General features: G+C 46.3%; 2 protein-coding genes across 2 annotated transcripts in view; one reads left to right on the top strand and one right to left on the bottom strand.

The window, feature by feature from the left end:
* Window positions 1-27,928, bottom strand: part of LOC109867616 (prickle-like protein 1) — a 60,741-nt gene that overhangs the window by 23,942 nt on the left and 8,871 nt on the right. The gene's annotated exons all lie outside the window — the stretch shown is intronic.
* On the top strand, window positions 5,492-26,067 carry LOC116356303 (putative uncharacterized protein ENSP00000383309). Its single transcript, XM_031801448.1, has 3 exons — window positions 5,492-5,523; window positions 6,331-7,928; window positions 25,961-26,067. Exons 1-3 carry the CDS (start codon window positions 5,492-5,494, stop codon window positions 26,065-26,067), a joined length of 1,737 nt encoding a protein of 578 aa, XP_031657308.1.

Genomic DNA, 27,928 nt, shown 5'->3' with positions numbered 1-27,928 from the left:
AGTTCAACACCATAGTACCCTCAAAGCTCATCACTAAGCTAAGGATCCTGGGACTAAACAGCTCCCTCTGCAACTGGATCCTGGACTTCCTGATGGGTAGCAACACATCTGCCACGCTGATCCTCAACACTGGAGCCCCCCAGGGGTGTGTGCTCAGTCCCCTCCTGTACTCCCTGTTCACCCACGACTGCATGGCCAGGCATGACTCCAACACCATCATTAAGTTTGCAGACGACACAACATTGGTAGGCCTGATCACCGACAACGACAAGACAGCCTATAGGGAGGAGGTCGGAGACCTGGCCAGGTGATGCCATTATAACAACCTATCCCTCAATGTAACCAAGACTAAAGAGAGGATTTTGGACTACAGGAAAAGGAGGACTGAGTACGCCCCCATTCTCATTGACGGGGCTGTAGTGGAGCAGGTTGAGAGCTTCAAGTTCCTTGGTGTCCACATCAACAACAAACTAGAATGATCCAAACACACCAAGACAATCATGAAGAGGGCACGACAAAGCCTATTCCCCCTCAGGAAACGAAAAGGATTTGGCATGGGTCCTGAGATTCTCAAAAAGTTATACAGCTGCAACATTGAGAGCATCCTGACTGGTTGCATCACTGCCTGGTACGGCAATTACTCGGCCTCCGACCGCAAGGCACTACAGAGGGTAGTGCGTACGGCCCAGTACATCACTGGGGCTAAGCTGCCTGCCATCCAGAACCTCTACACCAGGTGGTGTCAGAGGAAGGCCCCAAACATTGTCAAAGACCCCAGCCACCCCAGTCATAGACTGTTCTCTCTACTACTGCATGGCAAGTGGTACCCGAGTGCCAAGTCTAGGACAAAAAGGCTTCTCAACAGTTTTTACCTCCAAGCCATAAGACTCCTGAACAGGTAATCAAATGGCTACCCGGACTATTTGTATTGTTTGTGCCTTTGTGAGGTATTGTTCGTTTTGACTCTACTAAGCCTTTTCTTAGCTCGTTTGTGGGAACAAGTTATAGCCTTCAGTCCTAGTTTTGATTCACCTGCCTGTTTGCCTACCTGTGTATGACCATTGCCTGTCTGTGACCACTATTCCTGCCTTCTGCGAAGGTGAAATGAACACCTGCTGCGCCCTGCGCGTGAATCTACACCTTTTTCTCCCTGAGTATTCATTACAGTGGACACAGGTCACAAATCTTGCTGCTGTCATGGCACACTGATATTTCACCTAATAGATATGGAAGTTTATCAAAATTGGATTTGTTTTGGAAATGTTTGTGGGGCTGTGTAATCTGACCCACAATGTCTGTCTTTCTCTCTGCCCCCATCTCTCTCTCCCAAAGATGAGCTGTTAACTACTGCATTCATGATGATTAGAGACCCTCAAACCAAGAGAACCTGTCTTCAATCAAAAGGGTGCAAAATAAGACCCTTCTTGTTGTATCTACGTCTATTGAAATAACCCCAAACTATGTGGCCTTGTTGAGAGAGAGCAGTGGGTGGTGTATCTCAGGGTAGATTAAGGTTAACTATATAGAGAGTAGTGGGTGGTGTATCTCAGGGTAGATTAAGGTTAACTACTGTATATAGAGAGTAGTGGGTTGTGTATCTCAGGGTAGATTAAGGTTAACTACTGTAAATAGAGAGTAGTGGGTTGTGTATCTCAGGGTAGATTAAGGTTAACTATATAGAGAGTAGTGGGTTGTGTATATCAGGGTAGATTAAGGTTAACTACTGTATATAGAGAGTAGTGGGTTGTGTATCTCAGGGTAGATTAAGGTTAACTACTGTATATAGAGAGTAGTGGGTTGTGTATCTCAGGGTAGATTAAGGTTAACTATATAGAGAGTAGTGGGTTGTGTATCTCAGGGTAGATTAAGGTTAACTATATAGAGAGTAGTGGGTTGTGTATCTCAGGGTAGATTAAGGTTAACTATATAGAGAGTAGTGGGTTGTGTATCTCAGGGTAGATTAAGGTTAACTATATAGAGAGTAGTGGGTTGTGTATCTCAGGGTAGATTAAGGTTAACTACTGTATATAGAGAGTAGTGGGTTGTGTATCTCAGGGTAGATTAAGGTTAACTACTGTATATAGAGAGTAGTGGGTTGTGTATCTCAGGGTAGATTAAGGCTATAGAGAAAGTTCAGCCAGAGTAAAGTAGAGAGAGAACATGACTTTGGCAGCATGGGTCATGCTATGTCACAGAGGGGGATACATATGACATTCATTAGAGAGAAAGAGAGGGGGGAGAGAGAGAGAGAGAAGATAAAGAGAGGAGGGAGAAAGAGAGGGGGGAGAGAGGAGGGAGAAAGAGAGGGGGGAGAGAGGAGGGAGAAAGGGGGGAGAGAGGAGGGAGAAAGAGAGGGGGGAGAGAGGAGGGAGAAAGGGGGGGAGGGAGAAAGAGGGGGGGAGAGAGAGAGAAGATTAAGAGAGGAGGGAGAAAGAGGGGGGAGAGAGAGAGAAGATAAAGAGAGGAGGGAGAAAGAGAGGGGGGGAGAGAGGAGGGAGAAGGTGAGGGGGAGAGAGAGAAGATAGAGGGAGAAAAAGAGGGGGGTGAGAGAAAAGATAGATAGAGAGGGAGATGGAGAGGGGGGGGAGAGGGAGAAAGGGGAGAGAGAGAAGATAGAGGGAGAAAAAGAGGGGGGTGAGAGAAAAGATAGATAGAGAGGGAGATGGAGAGGGAGAAAGTGAGGGGGAGAGAGAGAAGATAGAGGGAGAAAAAGAGGGGGGTGAGAGAAAAGATAGATAGAGAGGGAGATGGAGAGGGGGGAGAGGGAGAAAGTGAGGGGGAGAGAGGGAGATAGAGGGGGAGAGAGGGAGATAGAGAGGGAGAAAGAGAGGGGGAGAGAGGGAGATAGTGAGGGGGAGAGAGGGCGATAGAGAGGGAGAAAGTGAGGGGGAGAGAGGGAGATAGAGAGGGAGAAAGTGAGGGGGAGAGAGAGAAGAGGGAGATAGAGGGAGAAAGTGAGGGGGAGAGAGGGAGATAGAGAGGGAGAAAGTGAGGGGGAGAGAAGGAGATAGAGAGGGAGAAAGTGAGGGGGAGAGAGAGAAGAGGGAGATAGAGAGGGAGAAAGTGAGGGGGAGAGAGAGAAGAGGGAGATAGAGAGGGAGATAGAGAGGGGGAGAGAGAGAAGGGGGAGAGAGAGAAGAGGGAGATAGAGAGGGGGAGAGAGAGAAGAGGGAGATAGAGAGGGAGAAAGTGAGGGGGAGAGAGAGAAGAGGGAGATAGAGAGGGGGGGAGAGGGGGGGAGAGGGAGAAAGTGAGGGGGAGAGAGGGAGATAGAGAGGGAGATAGTGAGGGGGAGAGAGAGAAGAGGGAGATAGAGAGCGAGAAAGTGAGGGGGAGAGAGAGAAGAGGGAGATAGAGAGAAGAGGGAGATAGAGAGGGAGAAAGTGAGGGGGAGAGAGAGAAGAGGGAGATAGAGAGGGGGAGAGAGAGAAGAGGGAGATAGAGAGCGAAAGATGTTTGCTCAGATAAGAAGCTTCTTCTTCCCCTTCAGAACCTGCCTCAGAAGAATGTCAAGTCTGAGATACAGCCAGATCAGACTTCACTGGCTACCCATCAGAGACCATAGCTCCCGAGTGGCGCAGCGGTCTAAGGCACTGCATCTCAGTGCTAGAGGCGTCACTACAGACTGGTTCGATCCCGGGCTGTATCACGGCCGTGATTGCGAGTCCCATAGGGCGGCGCACAATTGGCACAGCATTGTCCGGGGTAGGCCGTCATTGTAAAATAAAAAAATTGTTTTTAACTAACCTTCCTAGTTAAATAAAAACACATTTGTTACCCATCGGAGACAATAGCTCAATGCCTTTTCCTGAACATCATCTGCAAGTATGCTAATTTTCACCTCAGATGTCATTGATTTAATTTCCTCAACCTACCGACTGACTACCAAACCATCTTACCCAGCACACACACAAACTCTCTGACAAACTCTCAAAGCTCAAGAGTTGAAAAGTTAGCTCTTACAATGTTAGCTCACAGTAAGCTAGTTCCTGTGTTCCCCTCCCTCTGGCCGATGTGGCCCGGACCCCTGCAGTCTTGAATGTTTAACAGCCTTTTGTAAAGGTGCTTGTTAACATGGCTTTACCTTGGGAGCCTCAGATGCATATCTGATCTCCCCACAGAGACCTTGTACCCCCAGCCGGGCGGGGAGTGGGTGGTAGGGTATCTCCCCACAGAGCAGGGTGAGGGGGACAGTGGAGTCTGGGAGTATGGATAGAGATAAACCCTGCTGGGGTAACCACTGACTATTGACTCCTATGGAAATGCTAAATGCGCAATGAATTACAATGTCGAGGACACTTCAGTCATGGAATGAGGGAAACAACAGGATCTGTGCTGCCATACAGCCAACATATAGATGGGATAACACAAGTGTCCTGACATCTGCTTCACGTTCTCGGCAGATTTATTGAAGGATAATGACACAGTCCCACAAGACAAAATAAACCAGGAGTCATACTTCGCAGTTCAATTACATTTTTTGTATTGTATTTCTCATCTCAACTCATTGATTGAAAGATGTCCTCCAAATATAGTGTAGATGTACACAGTAAATCCATCTAGTACAGTAGATGAACAACCCTTGTTAAAAGAATAGGGAAAATAACCAGCTGCTGGTCTGAATTACTGTCTCACATCCTCAAGGAGACGAATGATGGACAAGCCCACAGCCCCAACACACGGTTCTCTGTCAGCATGTCTGGACTGTACATGTTTGATTTGGCACAGTCTCACCCACAGACTCACTCTGGTTAGGGTCTAGGGTAGCGTCCCAAATGACACCTTATTCCCTATATAGTGCACTACTTTGACCAGGGCCCCATAGGGTTCTGGTCAAAAGTAGTGCACTTTATAGGGAATGGGGTGTTATTTGGGTTGTACACTAAGTCTACTTGGAGAGAGAACCAGATTTTCAGTTCAAAAGGTTCAGGTTCTCCAGTTCATATTGAGACAAGTCTGTTTTTCTCTGCGAGTCAAACAAGATGTTTCTCCAGTCAAGATCGGCGGAACAGATTATTTCAAATCCAATAAACAAGCAAGTAAGCATTTCGTTGGACAATGTATACCATGTGTATCCCATACGACAAATAAAACGTGGAACTCGAAACAATCCAAAAAAAACACATGTACTCTGAGTCACCTGCTGGCGCTTTATAAAACCAGCCCCTTTGTAAAATCACTGGCACTTTAAAAAACACTGACCTACACATAAATCATTCTCAAAACTGACAAGTATTTAAGATTTTAAATCATTTGAATCCACGGTGTTTAAAAAGAAAATCGTTATCCAAAATACCTAAATGATCCAACTATCCAATAGTACCGAAACAAAGAGTTGAACTAGTAATGTTGAAAAACCACGCAAATACCAGTGACATCATCTTTAAAAGAATAGTTTCTCACAGCCCTGTCTATCCCATGTCAACTCAAAGTAGTTCTAGCTAAGCCTTGTGTCTCCCTCCATCCCAGGGGGGTGTTATTTCAAGACCAAATGGGTATGAGAGACCCTGCCTACCCTGCACTGTGAGAGGGACCACCTGCACGTGTCCGCCTAGCCTGCACCCGGTCCCGAACACACATGCTGCTGTCACACAGCTCGCTGAACATCAAACACACTACTGATCCTGTTCAGATAGCATTAGACCCAATGGCTCAGACACAGTTTCAATGACCAATGCCCATACTAGTATCCCACTTACAGTAGAATGTATGCATATGCAAAACATGTTTTCATAATATGGAAGACTGAGTAAAAAATAAATAAATGCAACCATCTTACCAATAAAACAGTGTTAAAATCACTCTTAAATACAGTTTAAACATCTTACCAATAAAAACAGTGTTAAAATCACTCTTAAATACAGTTTAAACATCTTACCAATAAAAACAGTGTTAAAATCACTCTTAAATACAGTTTAAACATCTTACCAATAAAAACAGTGTTAAAATCACTCTTTAAATCCAGTTTAAAGCTAGAAATTACTGCTAAGGCTGAGACATTTCGAGGCAAAATATCCCATTTCAAATGTCAAATGTATTTTTTAGGCTGTACAGGTACAACTAGAATAGCTATTTTTTTCTTATCCAATCCTATCAAATTTCTTTGGCAGAGGCCTCAGTGGTCTTACCTCTGTGCAGAAAGCTCTCCTAAGCTTTTATCAAGACTCAGGCCTGTCTGTTATTCTCCACTGGCTCTGGGCAACATGGCTCTTGGCCCAGCCCCTCCTCTTTCAATCTCCCTCTATTGCAGCTAAAAAAAATCCAGGACAGCAACCTCTCCTCTTTCAGTTTCTCTCTCTGCGGACTCAGCCTCCTTCTCTCTTTCTGTAGCTCTACTGAATCCAGGACAGTCACAGGCTCACAGCTGCCTGGCTCCCCCTCCTCTGCCCTGCATACAGCCTTCCCTCCCGAAGCGGTCAGCACAGCCTTCCCTCCCAGAGAGTGGTCAGCACAGCCTTCCCTCCCAGAGAGCGGTCAGCACAGCCTTCCCTCCCGGAGAGCGGTCAGCACATCCTTCCCTCCCAGAGAGAGGTCAGCACAGCCTTCCCTCCCAGAGAGAGGTCAACACAGCCTTCCCTCCCAGAGAGAGGTCAGCACAGCCTTCCCTCCCAGAGAGAGGTCAACACAGCCTTCCCTCCCAGAGAGGTCAACACAGCCTTCCCTCCCAGAGAGGTCAACACAGCCTTCCCTCCCAGAGAGAGGTCAACACAGCCTTCCCTCCCAGAGAGAGGTCAACACAGCCTTCCCTCCCAGAGAGGTCAACACAGCCTTCCCTCCCAGAGAGAGGTCAACACAGCCTTCCCTCCCAGAGAGAGGTCAACACAGCCTTCCCTCCCAGAGAGAGGTCAACACAGCCTTCCCTCCCAGAGAGGTCAGCACAGCCTTCCCTCCCAGAGAGAGGTCAACACAGCCTTCCCTCCCAGAGAGAGGTCAGCACAGCCTTCCCTCCCAGAGAGAGGTCAACACAGCCTTCCCTCCCAGAGAGGTCAACACAGCCTTCCCTCCCAGAGAGGTCAACACAGCCTTCCCTCCCAGAGAGAGGTCAACACAGCCTTCCCTCCCAGAGAGAGGTCAACACAGCCTTCCCTCCCAGAGAGAGATCAACACAGCCTTCCCTCCCAGAGAGACGTCAACACAGCCTTCCCTCCCAGAGAGAGGTCAACACAGCCTTCCCTCCCAGAGAGAGGTCAACACAGCTTTCCCTCCCAGAGAGAGGTCAACACAGCCTTCCCTCCCAGAGAGAGGTCAACACAGCCTTCCCTCCCAGAGAGGTCAACACAGCCTTCCCTCCCAGAGAGAGGTCAACACAGCCTTCCCTCCCAGAGAGAGGTCAACACAGCCTTCCCTCCCAGAGAGAGATCAACACAGCCTTCCCTCCCAGAGAGAGGTCAACACAGCCTTCCCTCCCAGAGAGAGGTCAACACAGCCTTCCCTCCCAGAGAGAGGTCAACACAGCTTTCCCTCCCAGAGAGAGGTCAACACAGCCTTCCCTCCCAGAGAGGTCAACACAGCCTTCCCTCCCAGAGAGGTCAACACAGCCTTCCCTCCCAGAGAGAGGTCAACACAGCCTTCCCTCCCAGAGAGAGGTCAACACAGCCTTCCCTCCCAGAGAGAGATCAACACAGCCTTCCCTCCCAGAGAGAGGTCAACACAGCCTTCCCTCCCAGAGAGAGGTCAACACAGCCTTCCCTCCCAGAGAGAGGTCAACACAGCTTTCCCTCCCAGAGAGAGGTCAACACAGCCTTCCCTCCCAGAGAGAGGTCAACACAGCCTTCCCTCCCAGAGAGAGGTCAACACAGCCTTCCCTCCCAGAGAGGTCAACACAGCCTTCCCTCCCAGAGAGGTCAACACAGCCTTCCCTCCCAGAGAGGTCAACACAGCCTTCCCTCCCAGAGAGGTCAACACAGCCTTCCCTCAAAGCAAAGACAGTAGAACCAGAGATGTGTGTGTGTGTGTGTGTGTGTGTGTGTGTGTGTGTGTGTGTGTGTGTGTGTGTGTGTGTGTGTGTGTGTGTGTGTGTGTGTGTGTGTGTGTGTGTGTGTGTGTGTGTGTGTGTGAAGCGACTGTTTGAGGGTGTGTGACTATGTGTGTGGAGGCGGGCAGTTCAGCCAGATGGCATTCCCACTACTACTCACTCAGTCACTCAATTCAATTTAAGGGGCTTTATTGGCATGGGAAATATGTGCTTACATTGCCAAAGCAAGTGAAATAGATAATAAACAAAAGGAAAATATGCAATACAAAATGAACAGTAAACATTACACTCACAAAAGTTCCAAAAGAATAAAGACATTTCAAATGTCATATTATGTCTATATACAGTGTTGCAATGATAGTGATAGTGCAAATAGTTAAAGTACAAAAGGGAAAATAAATAAACATAAATAGGTTGTATTTACAAGGGTGTTTGTTCTTCACTGGTTGCCCTTTTCTTGTGGCAACACGTCACAAATGTTGCTGCTGTGATGCACACGGTGGTATTTCACCCAATAGATAAAGGAGTTTAGCAAAATCGGGTTTGTTTTAGAATTCTTTGCGGGTCTGTGTAATCTGAGGGAAATATGTGTCTCTAATATGGTTATACATTTGGCAGGAGGTTAGGAAGTACAGCTCAGTTTCCACCTCAATTTGTGGGCAGTGTGCTCCCCCCCCCCCCCACCCCAACCCCTATCCCCTGCCAAACCCTAACCCAAACACTCAGGGGCAGGGCCAGGCTCAGTGTGTCTCCGCCCTTTGGTGAACCTCCTCTCGCACTTCAAACACACATCAAATGAAAACCACCAGTGAGCTTTCCCCACAAGAACTCTTTCCCTGACGAGCGCATCACACCACATCACATCAGCGACCGATGCCACAGCTTGGCTTTACCACCAGACTGATGGTGGTCAAACCAAGCCCAAAGGTCCAATGGCTCTCACATTACATTCCTATCTCTCCTTTCACTATGAAACCAGCACAGCAACTGAGAAAAGTGGGCAGTGTTTTTTACAGGTTTTGTTTTTCTTTCATCTTAACCTCAAATGTCTTGTGGTGTCTGATGGGATATAATGTGATTCATGCTTAATTGTTACTGAGAGTAGATTTGTAAATATGCAATTTAGATGTCACATGCAGTCTCAGTTTTCCATCACATACCCATTGACCACTTCTCCCTGTCCCTTAAACTAGTAGCCTAGTGGTTAGAGTGGAGGGGCGGCAGGTAGCCTAGTGGTTAGAGTGGAGGGGCGGCAGGTAGCCTAGTGGTTAGAGTGGAGGGGCGGCAGGTAGCCTAGTGGTTAGAGTGGGGGGGCGGCAGGTAGCCTAGTTGTTAGAGTGTTGGGCTAGTAAACGAAAGGTTGCTGGATTGAATCCCCGAGCTGACAAGGTACAAATCTGTTGTTCTGCCCCTGAGCAAGGCAGTTAACCCACTGTTCCCCAGGCGCTGTGGATGTTGATTATGGCAGCCCCCCTCCCCCGTACCTCTGATTCAGAGGGGCTGGGTTAAATGCGGAAGACACAGTATTCCTCTTTCCCCTTTCCCTGCTGCATCTCCCTCATTGTCCCAGTCACTGGGTTTAATCCACAGGGGCGTTTTACATAAAAGTCTTCTTAACAGCTTCTACCCTCAAGCCATAAGACTCCTGAACAGCTAATCAAATGGCTACCCGGACTATTTACATTGACCCCTCCCTTCTCTGGTTATTATCTATGCATAGTCACTTTTACCTCCACCAACATGTACATATTACCTCAATTACCTTGACTATCCTGTGCCCTCGCACATTGACTCTGTACCGGTACCCCCTGTATATAGCCTTGTATATATATAGCCTTATATAGCCTTGTATATATATAGCCTTGTTAGTGTTATTTTATCGTTGCTATTTAATTACTTTTCTTCTTTCTTTCTTTCTTTTAAATTTTTAAAAATTGTTTACTTCAGTTATTTAGTAAATACTTTCTTAGCACTTATCTTTTCTCAACTGCATTGTTGGTTAAGGGTAAGTAAGCATTTCACTGTAAGGTGAAAGGTTTTAACTGTTGAACTGTTGTTATGTTGTAACTGTTGTTCTGTTGTTCTGTTGTAACTGTTGTTATGTTGTAACTGTTGATATGTTGTAACTGTTGTTCTGTTGTAACTGTTGTTCTGTTGTAACTGTTGTTCTGTTGTTCTGTTGTAACTGTTGTTCTGTTGTAACTGTTGAACTGTTGTAACTGTTGTTATGTTGTAACTGTTGTTCTGTTGTTCTGTTGTAACTGTTGTTATGTTGTAACTGTTGATATGTTGTAACTGTTGTTCTGTTGTAACTGTTGTTCTGTTGTAACTGTTGTTCTGTTGTAACTGTTGTTCTGTTGTTCTGTTGTAACTGTTGTTATGTTGTAACTGTTGTTATGTTGTTCTGTTGTAACTGTTGTTCTGTTGTAACTGTTGAACTGTTGTAACTGTTGTTATGTTGTAACTGTTGTTCTGTTGTTCTGTTGTAACTGTTGTTCTGTTGTAACTGTTGAACTGTTGTTCTGTTGTAACTGTTGTTCTGTTGTAACTGTTGTTATGTTGTAACTGTTGTTCTGTTGTTCTGTTGTAACTGTTGTTCTGTTGTAACTGTTGTTATGTTGTAACTGTTGTTCTGTTGTTCTGTTGTTCTGTTGTAACTGTTGTTCTGTTGTAACTGTTTTAACTGTTGTTCTGTTGTAACTGTTGTTCTGTTGTAACTGTTGTTCTGTTGTTCTGTTGTAACTGTTGTTCTGTTGTAACTGTTGTTATGTTGTAACTGTTGTTCTGTTGTTCTGTTGTAACTGTTGTTCTGTTGTAACTGTTGTTATGTTGTAACTGTTGTTCTGTTGTTCTGTTGTTATGTTGTAACTGTTGTTCTGTTGTAACTGTTTTAACTGTTGTTCTGTTGTAACTGTTGTTCTGTTGTAACTGTTGTTATGTTGTAACTGTTGTTCTGTTGTTCTGTTGTAACTGTTGTTCTGTTGTAACTGTTGTTCTGTTGTAACTGTTGTTCTGTTGTTCTGTTGTAACTGTTGTTCTGTTGTAACTGTTGTTATGTTGTAACTGTTGTTCTGTTGTAACTGTTGTAACTGTTGTTCTGTTGTAACTGTTGTTCTGTTGTTCTGTTGTTCTGTTGTAACTGTTGTTCTGTTGTAACTGTTTTAACTGTTGTTCTGTTGTAACTGTTGTTCTGTTGTAACTGTTGTTCTGTTGTAACTGTTGTTATGTTGTAACTGTTGTTCTGTTGTAACTGTTGTTCTGTTGTAACTGTTGTTCTGTTGTTCTGTTGTAACTGTTGTAACTGTTGTTCTGTTGTTCTGTTGTTCTGTTGTAACTGTTGTTCTGTTGTTCTGTTGTAACTGTTGTAACTGTTGTTCTGTTGTTCTGTTGTAACTGTTGTTATGTTGTAACTGTTGTTATGTTGTTCTGTTGTAACTGTTGTTCTGTTGTAACTGTTGATATGTTGTAACTGTTGTTCTGTTGTAACTGTTGTTCTGTTGTAACTGTTGTTCTGTTGTAACTGTTGTTCTGTTGTTCTGTTGTAACTGTTATTATGTTGTAACTGTTGTTATGTTGTTCTGTTGTAACTGTTGTTCTGTTGTAACTGTTGAACTGTTGTAACTGTTGTTATGTTGTAACTGTTGTTCTGTTGTTCTGTTGTAACTGTTGTTCTGTGTAACTGTTGAACTGTTGTTCTGTTGTAACTGTTGTTCTGTTGTAACTGTTGTTCTGTTGTAACTGTTGTTATGTTGTAACTGTTGTTCTGTTGTTCTGTTGTAACTGTTGTTCTGTTGTAACTGTTGTTATGTTGTAACTGTTGTTCTGTTGTTCTGTTGTTCTGTTGTAACTGTTGTTATGTTGTAACTGTTGTTCTGTTGTAACTGTTTTAACTGTTGTTCTGTTGTAACTGTTGTTCTGTTGTAACTGTTGTTATGTTGTAACTGTTTTAACTGTTGTTCTGTTGTAACTGTTGTTCTGTTGTAACTGTTGTTCTGTTGTTCTGTTGTAACTGTTGTTCTGTTGTAACTGTTGTTATGTTGTAACTGTTGTTCTGTTGTTCTGTTGTAACTGTTGTTCTGTTGTAACTGTTGTTATGTTGTAACTGTTGTTCTGTTGTTCTGTTGTTATGTTGTAACTGTTGTTCTGTTGTAACTGTTTTAACTGTTGTTCTGTTGTAACTGTTGTTCTGTTGTAACTGTTGTTATGTTGTAACTGTTGTTCTGTTGTTCTGTTGTAAACTGTTGTTCTGTTGTAACTGTTGTTCTGTTGTAACTGTTGTTCTGTTGTTCTGTTGTAACTGTTGTTCTGTTGTAACTGTTGTTATGTTGTAACTGTTGTTCTGTTGTAACTGTTGTAACTGTTGTTCTGTTGTAACTGTTGTTCTGTTGTTCTGTTGTTCTGTTGTAACTGTTGTTCTGTTGTAACTGTTTTAACTGTTGTTCTGTTGTAACTGTTGTTCTGTTGTAACTGTTGTTCTGTTGTAACTGTTGTTATGTTGTAACTGTTGTTCTGTTGTAACTGTTGTTCTGTTGTAACTGTTGTTCTGTTGTTCTGTTGTAACTGTTGTAACTGTTGTTCTGTTGTTCTGTTGTAACTGTTGTTCTGTTGTTCTGTTGTAACTGTTGTAACTGTTGTTCTGTTGTTCTGTTGTAACTGTTGTTATGTTGTAACTGTTGTTATGTTGTTCTGTTGTAACTGTTGTTCTGTTGTAACTGTTGATATGTTGTAACTGTTGTTCTGTTGTAACTGTTGTTCTGTTGTAACTGTAGTTCTGTTGTAACTGTTGTTCTGTTGTTCTGTTGTAACTGTTATTATGTTGTAACTGTTGTTATGTTGTTCTGTTGTAACTGTTGTTCTGTTGTAACTGTTGAACTGTTGTAACTGTTGTTATGTTGTAACTGTTGTTCTGTTGTTCTGTTGTAACTGTTGTTCTGTTGTAACTGTTGAACTGTTGTTCTGTTGTAACTGTTGTTCTGTTGTAACTGTTGTTCTGTTGTAACTGTTGTTATGTTGTAACTGTTGTTCTGTTGTTCTGTTGTAACTGTTGTTCTGTTGTAACTGTTGTTATGTTGTAACTGTTGTTCTGTTGTTCTGTTGTTCTGTTGTAACTGTTGTTATGTTGTAACTGTTGTTCTGTTGTAACTGTTTTAACTGTTGTTCTGTTGTAACTGTTGTTCTGTTGTAACTGTTGTTATGTTGTAACTGTTGTTCTGTTGTTCTGTTGTAACTGTTGTTCTGTTGTAACTGTTGTTCTGTTGTAACTGTTGTTCTGTTGTTCTGTTGTAACTGTTGTTCTGTTGTAACTGTTGTTATGTTGTAACTGTTGTTCTGTTGTAACTGTTGTAACTGTTGTTCTGTTGTAACTGTTGTTCTGTTGTTCTGTTGTAACTGTTGTTCTGTTGTAACTGTTGTTCTGTTGTTCTGTTGTAACTGTTGTAACTGTTGTTCTGTTGTTCTGTTGTTCTGTTGTAACTGTTGTTCTGTTGTAACTGTTGTAACTGTTGTAACTGTTGTAACTGTTGTAACTGTTGTAACTGTTGTGCAGTTGTAACTGTTGTTCTGTTGTAACTGTTGTTCTGTTGTAACTGTTGTTCTGTTGTAACTGTTGTTCTGTTGTAACTATTGAACTGTTGAACTATTGTTCTGTTGTAACTGTTGTTCTGTTGAACTATTGTAACTGTTCAACTGTTTTGTGTAACTGTTCAACTTGTGTTTTTCCTCTTTGGTCAGTTGCCTTTGGCTATGGAACGACTGGAATGTCCCACAAGCAGGACAGTAGGGCTGGGGTCAATTCCCTTTTAATTCAGTCAATTCAGGAAATTCACTGAAATTCCAAACTCCCTGACTTGGCTGGAAATGGATTTGACCCCAACCCCGCAGGACAGTTGACCCCTCCATCTCTTTCCCTCCCTGAGGAAAGGAATGTTAAAAGGTGAAGAAACTCTTCCTGTTGCCTCAGAAAACAAAGTTAGTTTAGTTTGGATCCGGGGCTGAGGTGGTGGAGGCCGTCACCCTCAGCTTCCTCTGTGGTGGCTGGAGGTCTGCCGGAAGGAACCCTGTCCATCTCTAAATAGAGTTCCTAACTTCCCCGGGGACATCATTTAGCGGGGACAACACTGGCCTAGTCACCTCAGCTTTAAGGAAACATCATGCTTTACCCTAATATGGATGTTTGTGGATTTTACGTGAATAAGCATGTGTGCATGTTTTTGTGTGTGTGCATGAGTGCCCGCGTGCGTGTTGTGTACGCTGAACTGAAACTTGACTGCACAATGGCTTTGTCCACACACGCACGCACGCCCTGGTCTTTGTTGCAACATGTGTGTGTGTGGACAAAGCCATTGTTGCAGCCAGGTCCAGGGAAGCCAGGGTGGCCCATTGACACACCACTCAGCAGGTCCCAGTACAGACCACAGACCTTTGTGCCCAACCAAAAAAACCTTCAGCTCCATCAATTAGCAAGTCTTAAAGGGGAGGGAGAACTCTGCATCCTACTTCCAGGCCAATCAGGCCAAGGCTGAGTTGGAAACACATGAGTTACAGAAATTCTATACAACACTGGTAAAAAAAAGATACAAGTCATTAAATGATTTGAACAGAAAGTCACTAAAGGGATGAAATATCTACAAACTATGTAAATCTGACAGCAGACTTCAATGTTGGCTATGTGGCTATGTGACTATGTGGCTATGTGACTATGTGACTATGTGACTATGTGGCTATGTTGTAATTGTCAGACTTGCTTCTCATCTTGAAAGTTAGTTGAGTGGGAAGAAAGTTCACTAACTGGTCCCATGTGGTAGAGCACGGCGCTTAGCACGACGCTTGCAACGCCAGGGTTGTGGATTCGGTTCCCACGGGGGACCAGTACGAAAATGTATAAACACACTACTGTAAGCTGCTCTGGATAAGAGCTTCGCCTAAATTACTCAAATGTAAATGGTTGAAGAAGTTCAAAGGGCCAATTCACATGGAAGACTATTGCAGTGGCACCTGTGGATTGCAAGTCACTTCAATGCCACACTGAAACTTGACTGAGTCCATATACATTAAATTCAATCTTGCGCCATACATCACCAAGCTTTCATCAATTATACAACTCTTTTAAAGTTTTATGACTGAATCTATCAACACACATACTGAACAAGAATATAAACGCAACATTGTCCGTAGCTAATGCCCACCCATACCGTAACGCCACCACCACCATGGGGCACTCTGTTCATCAGCGAACCACTCGCCCACACGACTCCATACATGTGGTCTGCGGTTGTGAGGCTGGTTGGACGTACTGCCAAATCCTCTAAAATGACATTGGAGATGGCTTATGGTAGAGAAGTTAACATTCAATTCTCTTGCAACAGCTCTGGTGTACATTCCTGCAGTCAGCATGCCTGTTGCACGCTCCCTCAAAACTTGACACCTGTGGCATTGTGTTGTGCGACAACATTTTAGAGTGGCCTTTTTATTGGCCCCAGCACAAGGTGCTTCTTTTTCAAGAATTCTACTCCGCTAGCCAGCACCTCGCCTAAACAGGTGTTCTACTCCGCTAGCCAGGACCTTGCCTAAACAGGTGTTCTACTCCGCTAGCCAGGACCTTGCCTAAACAGGTGTTCTACTCCGCTAGCCAGGACCTCTCCTAAACAGGTGTTCTACTCCGCTAGCCAGGACCTCTCCCAAACAGGTGTTCTACTCCGCTAGCCAGGACCTTGCCTAAACAGGTGTTCTACTCCGCTAGCCAGGACCTTGCCTAAACAGGTGTGCGTTTCTTTCACCTCCAGATTCCTCTGTGTCATGATCATGCTGTTTAATCAGCTTCTTGATATGCCGCACCTGCCAGGTTGATGGATTATCTTGGCAAAGGAGAAATGCTCACTAACAGGGATGTAAACAAATTTTGTGTATTATATCTGGTATATTTTATTTCAGCTCATGAAACATGGGACCAACACTTTACATGTTGCGTTTATATTTTTGTTCAGTGTAGTTTGTAAAGCCAACGGCAAAACGATGTAAGTGTTTCTTACCCTTCTCCACACCACATACAGCACATCAGAAAGACATTAGAAAAGCCATGGCTTGGTTCTGCTCTGCTCATATTGTTGCATTTCAATGCTCGCTGGCTAACCATGTGTATGTGACAAATAACATTTGATTTGATTTGATTTGATTTGGCTGCCCTACAACACTGTTGTTAGAAAGGGCTCTCTAACAATTTCACAGTTCAAGGTTCAACATCGGATATGTCGCAGCAAGACAAGCCCCACATCCCTGACCTCTTTGTGTGTGTGTGCCTGCTTGCATACGTGCGTGCATACATGAGTGTGTGTGTGCTTCTACTCCTGCATTGCTTGCTGTTTGGGGTTTTAGGCTGGGTTTCTGTACAGCACTTTGATATACCAGCTGATGTAAGAAGGGCTATATAAATACATTTGATTTGATTTGTGTGTGTGTGTGTGTGTGTGTGTGTGTGTACACGAGACGAGCTCTGACGTGACCTTTAAGGCTCACACATAAATATCTACCCCTGGGGGTCTTTACAGCCCCATTCCCCTTTCAGAGACACTACAAACACACACACACACATACACACACACACACACACACACACACACACACACACACACACACACACACACAACAACAACAAAAAACCTGACCATGCAGCACCTCACGCCTGGTCTCTGGTCCATACCACCTTCTACCATTGTTAAACAACACCCCGCCGGCTCCACCCCGCCGGTTCCACCCCGCCGGCTCCACCCCGCCGGCTCCACCCCGCCGGCTCCACCCTGCCGGCTCATCTCGTTGAGTGGTTGCCCTCCAGAGTTAGAGTCTAGCTATAGCATGCCTCAATGACAGGACAGGACCAGCGTCAAGAGTCAAGAGGCATGACCAACAACCCCCGATAATAAAACAACACATTCTTCAGTGGTCAAACTGGCCTCACTCTTGAACATGCCGAATCCCACAAGGTTGTAAGATGCTCAGTAAAAACTGTAGTAGTATGTGTTCATGACCTATAAATCACAATTCACATAATCATCACACTAGTGGTCCTGTGTGGCTCAAGTTGGTCAAGTTGTGGGTTCAATTCCCGCAGGGATCACATACGCACACAAAAAATGTGCACTGTTTGTGTTGTGCCTAAGAACAGCCCTTAGCCGTGGTATATTGGCCATATACCACACTCTCTCGTGCTTTATTGCTTAATTCTAGTTCCTTAACTCTACCCCATGACAGAGGCTGTAAAGCAGAAACGTGTAGGGGCAATGAGAAGGTCACGACAGTCTCGGCCATGGGACTCCTTGCCCCCGCAGTGGACAGCACAGTATAGTACACCTTAAGAGTTAAGGGTTCATTTGCAGTTTACATGACACCATTCAGAGCCCATTGTTGAGATTAGCACCCAATGATGATGTGTGAGTTACCTTATATCATAAAAGCTATAGGCCTGACTGTCTCATTCTCTAGGCTTTCAGTGACCTGCCAATACAGGGCACTATCACCAGGAGAAGAGCCTAACACAAAGCCCCGAGTCATAACGACCTCATAAACTCCTATCACTCTACTGTAATAACAATCCTTTTACGCCATGAAAAAAGGGGGGATAAAATAGGGAAGAAAGAGAGGAGAGAAAGGTGAACTGGTGGTCGTAGTGGAGCTAACAATCAGAGGCGGAGCAGCGTTGATATTGACTTAGCTAGATTGGCCCAGGACAAACCCAGGTCAGACTGTAGTGGGATGGACCTTGGTGTCTTGTTAGCCGTATATCTCTCAGATAACGCCTTTTCTACCAGTTTTCACACAGCTAGGCAGACGCCTGGTCAGGACAGTTGAAAACAGAGCTGTGAGAGAAGTTAGAGATCGCTGCCATTTTAATGTCAACATATTGATTGGGTATTTGGTTTTTAATACGTGATAGTTATGAATTTTTATTCAGAACTCGAGCAAACGTCACCAATCACATTGAAATTCTCTATTTTTATTTTGCAATATAGCTGCATCTACATTTTTAAACAGACTGCAAATCTGTTTACTAAAAAAGGGAAAGAAATCACATGACAGAATATTGTGGCTTTTTTTCCTCATAACCTCTAGTTATATGTAAAAGTTAACATGAGTGCAAACATCAAATTATCCACACCTAATGATTGGATTATTACATTTTTTATTTAACCTTTATTTAACTAGGCAAGTCAGTTAAGAACAAATTCTTATTTTACAATGACGGCCTACCCCGGCCAAACCCTCCCCTAACCCCGGCCAAACCAAACACTGCCCTAACCCCGGCCAAACACTCCCATAACCCCGGCCAAACCCTCCCCTAACCCCGGTCAAACCCTCCCCTAACCCCGGCCTCCCCTAACCCCGGCCTCCCCTAACCCCGGCCAAACCAAACCAAACCCTAACCCCGGCCAAACCCTCCCCTAACCCCGGCCAAACCCTCCCCTAACCCCGGCCTCCCCTAACCCCGGCCTCCCCTAACCCCGGCCAAACCCTCCCCTAACCCCGGCCTCCCCTAACCCCGGCCAAACCCTCCCCTAACCCCGGCCAAACCCCCCCCTAACCCCGGCCTCCCCTAACCCCGGCCAAACCCCCCCCTAACCCCGGCCTCCCCTAACCCCGGCCAAACCCCCCCCTAACCCCGGCCTCCCCTAACCCCGGCCAAACCAAACACTGCCCTAACCCCGGCCAAACACTCCCATAACCCCGGCCAAACCCTCCCCTAACCCCGGTCAAACCCTCCCCTAACCCCGGCCTCCCCTAACCCCGGCCTCCCCTAACCCCGGCCAAACCAAACCCTCCCCTAACCCCGGCCAAACCCTCCCCTAACCCCGGCCTCCCCTAACCCCGGCCAAACCCCCCCCTAACCCCGGCCTCCCCTAACCCCGGCCAAACCCTCCCCTAACCCCGGCCAATCCCCCCCCTAACCCCGGCCTCCCCTATCCCAGACTGTTATTATGGACCATAACAGTATTAAGTTATACAAGCAAAATAAGGTTTCCAGTATATGATGTCAAACAGTGTGGGGGAGAATTTAACAATTTAACGTGAAAGCATGACATGGAATGGAACGTACAAAGCTATTATATTCAGATGTAACTAGAGAGTACAGGCTAGTGTTCCAATCCCAACTCCTCTATGCATTCATTGTATGGTATTGCATTGCAAAACCAATACCTACATAACACATCTGTGAGTAGCCTGTCAAAACGCCCTGAGACGGTACAACACTCCTGTCTAACTGCATCACCAACACTGCTACAGCGACAATCTAGGGCTGTGTTCTAAATAGCAACTTATTCCCGATATAGCACTACTTATGACCAAAACCCTAAGGGGCCTGGTCAAAAGTAGTTATCTAAATAGGGAATAGGGTGTCATTTGGGACGTAGCCTACTGCAGCCAGGGATAGGTTGATCATCGTAGTTCACACTCGATTTAACGCCCTCTCACCCAGTTCTCATTGGATCTCATTGGCTACAAAGGGAAGTAGAAAGACACAGCTCCTCAGGGATGTTGAAGGGGGAGGAGCCTTATTTGAGGAAACAACTCAATAAAGGACTGTGGCAGTCTACACACAGTGGAGACAGGCTGAATGGGAAGGTCATATTCTACACACAGTGGAGACAGGCTGAATGGGAGGGTCTTATTCTACACACAGTGGAGACAGGCTGAATGGGAGGGTCTTATTCTACACACAGTGGAGACAGGCTGAATGGGAAGGTCATATTCTACACACAGTGGAGACAGGCTGAATGGGAGGGTCTTATTCTACACACAGTGGAGACAGGCTGAATGGGAGGGTCTTATTCTACACACAGTGGAGACAGGCTGAACGGCAAGGTCATATTCTACACACAGTGGAGACAGGCTGAATGGGAGGGTCTTATTCTACACAGAGTGGAGACAGGCTGAACGGGAAGGTCATATTCAACACACAGTGGAGACAGGCTGAACGGCAAGGTCATATTCTACACACAGTGGAGACAGGCTGAACGGCAAGGTCATATTCTACACACAGTGGAGACAGGCTGAATGGGAGGGTCTTATTCTACACAGAGTGGAGACAGGCTGAATGGGAAGGTCATATTCAACACACAGTGGAGACAGGCTGAACGGCAATGTCATATTCTACACACAGTGGAGACAGGCTGAACGGGAGGGTCTTATTCTACACACAGTGGAGACAGGCTGAACGGGAAGGTCATATTCTACACACAGTGGAGACAGGCTGAACGGGAGGGTCTTATTCTACACACAGTGGAGACAGGCTGAACGGGAGGGTCTTATTCAACACACAGTGGAGACAGGCTGAATGGGAAGGTCATATTCTACACACAGTGGAGACAGGCTGAACGGGAAGGTCATATTCTACACACAGTGGAGACAGGCTGAACGGGGAGGTCATATTCTACACACAGTGGAGAGAGGCTGAACGGCAAGGTCATATTCTACACACAGTGGAGAGAGGCTGAATGGGAAGGTCATATTCTACACACAGTGGAGACAGGCTGAACGGCAAGGTCATATTCTACACACAGTGGAGAGAGGCTGAATGGGAAGGTCATATTCTACACACAGTGGAGACAGGCTGAACGGCAAGGTCATATTCTACACACAGTGGAGACAGGCTGAATGGGAGGGTCTTATTCTACACACAGTGGAGAGAGGCTGAACGGGGAGGTCATATTCTACACACAGTGGAGACAGGCTGAACGGGGAGGTCATATTCTACACACAGTGGAGACAGGCTGAACGGCAAGGTCATATTCTACACACAGTGGAGACAGGCTGAATGGGAGGGTCTTATTCTACACACAGTGGAGAGAGGCTGAACGGGGAGGTCATATTCTACACACTTACACTGACTAATGCTGCTGCCTCAGCAAAGGAGCAAAGGCTGTCATGTGGTCCTGCTCTTCACTAAAATGACAGTTTGACAGTTTAGTTAAGGTTAAACTGAGAGCTCTGGTGAGTAAGATTTCCAATCTATTACATATAACAAATAAACTTGAAACTGTGTTCAATCCAAATGCTTTTCTTTTGGTTATTACTTAACAATTTGAGAGATGTCTTTGAGTTTTCCATGGTTTATGTCAGCATTATACCTGCAGTCTTTACGAGTTACAGAACATGTTTTAGTGCTTGGAGTGGTGTCCCTGTTGGACCAGCACCCAGTCAATGTCCAGGTTCACGAGGTGACCCCTACTCTCTGAGAATGACCCGTAACCTCTGACCTCTGACACACCACCAGACTTCTATGTGACTTCAGCATCAAAAGGACACATTTGACACACAAAAAAACCCCTGAAACAACTGTAACTAAACACATCTGGGACTACCAGCTCCTCCTGCAGCCCTCCTCAGAGTTAAACACTTTATCCCCACGCATGGCGAGGGACACACACACAGCGAGGAGGGAAACCATTTCCTATTTGTTTCTTGCTCAAAGCTAAACTGGCACATGATCCGGACCGATTTGTCGAAGCCGGCCGGATGTGATCGCTCCGAGGGTAGTCATAAGAAGGAGGCCATAAAATAAAAGAGTTCCCTTCTTCTCACACATGGAAGCATTTTTCAGACGACCAACAGGGATTCAAACGGCTAACCATTGCATTCAACAATACTAAATGAAACAGTCAAACGCGTCTTCTCTCATCATCCCACCAATCATTAAAATTCCTGCAGGAACACTCCGTTCGCTCCAGTCTTTTACAACTGGCTAATTAAACACATGCTTCAGACTACAGTCAGTAGAGATGCTTCAGTAACAGCCCTTAGCTTAATTGGACACAATTTAAGTCATTAAGATGGTAGTAAAAAACAGACCAGGAAGAACAAGAGAGATGGAAAAGAGGCTGAATTATACCCCTCATTTTATAGCCCCCATAACCCTCCTCCCTAACTCTGAAGTTGACCTCTTCACCCCTTCCTGTGGAGTTACAGCTAGCTAGCACTCACAGGTAGCCTATAGAGAGGGCTAAGGTTAAGGGTTAGGGGACATAGTCGCCCCAGACCCCATTATTAGACTTCTGTCCAGGGGCCAGGGGTGAAGTATGAGATGTCCACCCTCACCTGACTGTTTGCTCCGGTTGACCATGGACGTGGTCTGGGGGGGACCAGTGCCCAGGCCTGTCTATAGCTTGGGGTCGCATTGTGGACAACAGGAGAGGTCAGAGGCCATCACAGCTGAGCGAGAGAGAGACATGCACAGTGCTTAGTGTAAACTGCATGTTTGAAAGCAACCTGACTAGTCTCTCATAACAGACTTTTAGCTTAAATTGTAACATAACTTAAATGTCAACATAAATGCATCTCAAATTGAGTAGAGAGATTTGGTTGTGGGTTATGAGATCCCAGAACAATGTACTATAACCATTAGGTGTCCTGGGACTGGGAGCTAAATGCACAGCTTTAACAGTGTCCAGGCTATATGGAAAACAGGACACCAGCCTCTATTTATTTTCTACTTAACCTTTATTTATTAACTAGGCAAGTCAGTTAGGAACAAATTCTTATTTTACAATGAAACGCCTACCCCACCCCCAGCCAAACCCACCTCTAATCCAGACAACGCTGGGCCATTGGTGTGCCACCCTATAGGACTCCCGATCACGGCAAGTTGTGGTACAGCCCAGGATTGAACCAGGGTCAATCCGCGCACACACACACACGCACACACACACACACACGCACACACACACACGCACATGCACACGTGCACATACGCACGCACACACAGGCACGCGCACACACACACACACACACACACACACACACATGCTACCTCTAAATTTGGGGCTAAAGCGAGTCCATCCCTCCATTCCCTCCCTACCAGCATCCCTTCATTCCCTCTCCTCCTCCCTCACAGCCCCTTGCCTCCTTTCCTCCATTCCCTCCCTTCCTCCCTCTTGCCATTCCCTCCCTCCATCCCTCACTGCCTCCCTCCCTCACTGCCTCTCTCCCTCACTGCCTCTCTCCCTCTCTCCCTCACTGCCTCTCTCCCTCACTGCCTCTCTCCCTCACTGCCTCTCTCTCCCTCACTGCCTCTCTCCCTCACTGCCTCCCTCCCTCACTGCCTCTCTCCCTCACTGCCTCTCTCCCTCACTGCCTCTCTCCCTCACTGCCTCCCTCCCTCACTGCCTCCCTCCCTCACTGCCTCCCTCCCTCACTGCCTCCCTCCCTCACTGCCTCCCTCCCTCACTGCCTCTCTCCCTCACTGCCTCTCTCCCTCACTGCCTCCCTCCCTCACTGCCTCCTCCCTCACTGCCTCTCTCCCTCACTGCCTCTCTCCCTCACTGCCTCTCTCCCTCACTGCCTCTCTCCCTCACTGCCTCCCTCCCTCACTGCCTCTCTCCCTCACTGCCTCCCTCCCTCACTGCCTCTCTCCCTCACTGCCTCTCTCCCTCACTGCCTCTCTCCCTCACTGCCTCCCTCCCTCACTGCCTCTCTCCCTCACAGCCTCTCTCCCTCACTGCCTCTCTCCCTCACTGCCTCTCTCCCTCACTGCCTCCCTCCCTCACTGCCTCCCTCCCTCACTGCCTCTCTCCCTCACTGCCTCTCTCCCTCACTGCCTCTCTCCCTCACTGCCTCCCTCCCTCACTGCCTCCCTCCCTCACTGCCTCTCTCCCTCACTGCTCCCTCCCTCACTGCCTCTCTCCCTCACTGCCTCTCTCCCTCACTGCCTCTCTCCCTCACTGCCTCTCTCCCTCACTGCCTCTCTCCCTCACTACCTCTCTCCCTCACTGCCGCTCTCCCTCACTGCCTCTCTCCCTCACTGCCTCTCTCCCTCACTGCCTCTCTCCCTCACTGCCTCTCTCCCTCACTACCTCTCTCCCTCACTGCCTCTCTCCCTCACTGCCTCTCTCCCTCACTTCCTCTCTCCCTCACTGCCTCCCTCCACTACACTGTTTTCTTTTCAAGCCCGTGCCCTAACAGAACAGTCATGACAGGAAGACAGGGTAAGTGCACCAAACTGGCAGCCTTGGGCACGCTGGGGCTATTGTGGCCCTGAGGTTTGCTAGATATGGCCTCTTCAATTAGCCTAGCATCAATATTGACCCACCTGTAGGTTAGCTACGTTAGCCTCAAGCCAACTTTCAACTGTGACGTATAGTCACTCCCACCAGGTGACAACAGATATGTCTACTCATAACATGGGGATAAACACTAGCTAGCACCCAAAAGAAGAGATGTGCGATAGAATATGATATAATATAATAGAATATAATAGGATATAATAAAACAGCATAGAAAATGATAGAATATGATAGAATAGAATAGGATAGGATAGAATAGAATAGGATGAATAGAATAGAATAGGATATGATAGAATAGGATAGAATAGAATAGGATATGATAGAATAGGATAGAGTAGAATAGAGTAGAATAGGATAGGATAGAATAGGATGAATAGAATAGGGTAGGATAGAATAGGATGAATAGAATAGAATAGTATAGGATAGGATAGAATAGGATAGGATAGAATATGATAGGATATAATAGAATAGAGTAGAATAGGATAGGATAGAGTAGAATAGGATATGATAAGATAGGATAGGATAGAATAGAATAGAGTAGAATAGGATAGGATAGGATAGGATAGAATAGAATAGGATAGCATATAATAGAATAGAGTAGAATAGGATAGGATAGGATAGGATAGGATAGAATAGGATAGCATAGAATAGGATAGGATATAATAGAATATAATAGGATATAATAGAACAGCATAGAAAAGGATAGGATATGATAGAATCGGATAGAATAGGATAGAACATGATAGGATATATATTTACAACATGTGAATAACCACAACCTCTAGCAACCAAAAGAAGATTCACATCTGCAATTAGATGATTCATTTACTACATAAATGATCAACTGAAAGGCAAGACTTTTGCTCCACACCAGATGTTAAAGAATTCACAGAGAATTCACAGAGAGAGAGAGAGAGAGATCCTACACAGGCATCTCACTGTCTGTCAAACTAGTTTGAGTGGGAAGGCAGAGAGGAAACAGACTATACCGTCTCTCTCCCGGATCAGCTGACACCCTCAACAAAATGGTGACCGGCAACTTCGGGATGGTGGCATCACTTTTACTTTATGTGTTTGTTTTAAATATCACTGGAAATAATCACATCTGCAATCTAGATCTAGATCCAACACTTTTGATGGCATCCAGCACTTGGAAGGAATGTTATATTCCAACCTTTCTGTCACACCCTGATCTGTTTCACCTGTCTTTGTGATTGTCTCCACCCCCTCCAGGTGTCACCCATCTTGCCCATTATCCCCTGTGTATTTACACCTGTGTTCTCTGTTTGTCTTTTTCCAGTTCGTTTTGTTTCATCAAGCCTACCAGCGTTTTCCCCTCTGTTCCTGTCTCTAGATTGTTCCTGTTTTCTAGTTTTCCCGGTGTTGACCATTCTGCCTGCCCTGACCCTGAGCCTGAGCCTGCCTGCCATCCTGTATCTTTGCCCCACCTGTCTGGATTACTGACCTCTGACCCTGCCCGGGACCTGTCTTTTACCTGCCCCTGTTGGATTAATAACCTGTTGTTACTTCGATGTTGTCTGCATCTGGGTCTTCCCTGAAAACGTGATAGTACGAACTGGCCATGACTGACCCAGCAGACCTTAGCCAGCTTTGCAAGGAGCCTCCATTGGTAGGCACGAGGAATTGCTTAGTGGTCTTATGGAGGGAGTCCAAACGTTGGCTGAAAGCCATGACCGGGCGTTGGATATTTTGCTGGAGCAATTCCACAGGTTGTCTGGGAGGCAGCCTACCATGGTGGTAACCCCACAGCCCCTCAGTAACTCAGCGGTTAGCAGTGCCGTCTCATCGGTCACTCCACCTTCTTGGGAGCCCCACTTACCTACCCCGGAACGCTTCAATGGAGAGCCGATCACCTGGCGGGCGTTTCTAGCTCAGTGTGCCCTCATCTTCAAGCTTCAGCCCTCCTCCTTCCCCTCAGATCGCTTCAAGATAGCCTACCTCATCACGCTGATGTCCGGGAGGGCACTCACCTGGGCAACTGCTGTGTGGGAAAACCAGCCGGCCATATGCGCTAGTCTGGAGTAGTTTGTGGGAGAGGTGAAGATGGTTTTTGATGCCCTGTTCCTGTTAGGGACAGTTTCTGTCTTTGTAGCGTTCCTCTTCTCTGGTGCACGACCTAATTGAGAACCTCTGCTTGGTCATTACCGAGTATGTTTGTTAATGCTGGTAACCACGCAACACGTATCAGTGAACAATACCTCCTGACTGTAATCGAATTCACTCCTCACTGCAGTGTAGAAGTAAGTATCGTGCACTCTCCTGGGCAGGAAGATCATGTTGTATACTTTTTAGCCAGTAGTTCTGAAAGCCATGAGTGGTCACTGAAAATTGCATACTATGTCACACATGTGCAGATATGTGCACCATGTCATTGTTGTCTCTCCCACTCTGCTGTGTGTGGATAATGTGACTCTTTCTAGCTGTCACTCAAATGGCGAGGGGCTGGAGCTCATTGGCTAGAACTCGAATTGCTAGGAGGCTGTGACACATGGGTGAAAATGTAGGGAAAATGGCGCAGCTTGGCTGCAACAACTGAAACACAGTTGTTATCAAACGAGTGATTTTGTGGCTCACTGAGGTAAGACAGTAATTCTGATAATAGATTATGCATGTATGAACTACACATGGACACATCCAAACCAAAGAGAGAGGTTTAAAAAATACTTCTCTCTGGACCAGAAGATAGATGATCTCACATTATGAAAAACAGAGTTAGATAATGGAGGAGGAGTGGATGAGCAGTGGCCTGATTATTACATCTCTCCACAGGAGAGGGAGGGACTATATCAGTCTACTCATCTCTGTAATCGTCTTATTTTCAGAGCCATTCAGAATCACTGGATATCATTTCAATTCCATTCTATGCTTCATCATAATCCATTTGTAATTTCTGGCCTCATCATAAATAATGCATCTAGGCTAAATGGTGACCTGTAACCAGATCATCAACATGAGTTGCAATGTCAGCCATTCAGGAAACTTAATAATCAGTTACATAGTAGTACTTCCTGTAGGACAATATTCCAAATAAAATACATTATAGTCCACCATGGCCTTTAGGACAAATCCCAGGAAGAACCTTTGCTGCAGGATGTATAAACCCCACGCCCAGTAAAGTCTATTTTTAAATATCTGACCTTTCGTGTTAACAGACCAGGGGCTAGGCTACAGGGCGGCAGGTCTGGAATGAGAAACACAGGAAGGACCAGGGAAGGGACGTTTTGCATACTTCCAACCAGGGGGCCAGGGAGCTAGGTGGCCAGAGCGCCAGGGGCCCACAGAACGCTAGACAGCAAGGAGCCAGGAGGTCAGGGAGTTAGGGGGCCAGGGGGGCAGAGAGCCAGGGAGCCAAGGGCCCAGGGAGGCAGGGGGCCTGAGAACCAGGGAGCTAGGTGGCCAGAGCGCCAGGGGCCCACAGAACGCTAGACAGCCAGACAGCAGGGAGCCAGGAGGTCAGAGAGCCAGGGATCCAGGAGGCCAGGGAGTCAGGGGGCCTGAGGCCCAGGGGGCTAGGGAGCTAGGTGGCCAGAGCGCCAGGGGCCCACAGAACGCTAGACAGTCAGACAGCAGGGAGCCAGGGGGGCAGAGAGCCAGGGAGCCAGGAGGCCAGGGAGTCGGGGGGCCTGAGGCCCAGGGGGCTAGGGAGTCAGGGGGCCTGAGAGCCAGGGAGCCAGGGGGCCAGGGAGTCAGGGGGCCTGAGAGCCAGGGAGCCAGGGGGCTAGGGATCCAAGGGGCTAGGGACCATAGAGCCAGGGGGCCAGAGGGCCAGAGGTTCAGAGAGCCAGGGGGCCAGGGGGCCAGAGAAACAGGAGCCCGGAAGGCTCTATATGAATCCCCCGTAGTCTTCCTTAATGACCATCAAAACAAGTGGCAGGGTCTGCTGAAA

This window comes from Oncorhynchus kisutch, linkage group LG22 (genome assembly GCF_002021735.2).
Source record: "Oncorhynchus kisutch isolate 150728-3 linkage group LG22, Okis_V2, whole genome shotgun sequence".
Taxonomy (NCBI): domain Eukaryota; kingdom Metazoa; phylum Chordata; class Actinopteri; order Salmoniformes; family Salmonidae; genus Oncorhynchus; species Oncorhynchus kisutch.
The sequence above is the reverse complement of the archived record's forward strand: the minus strand, read 5'-3'. Positions and strand labels throughout refer to the sequence as shown.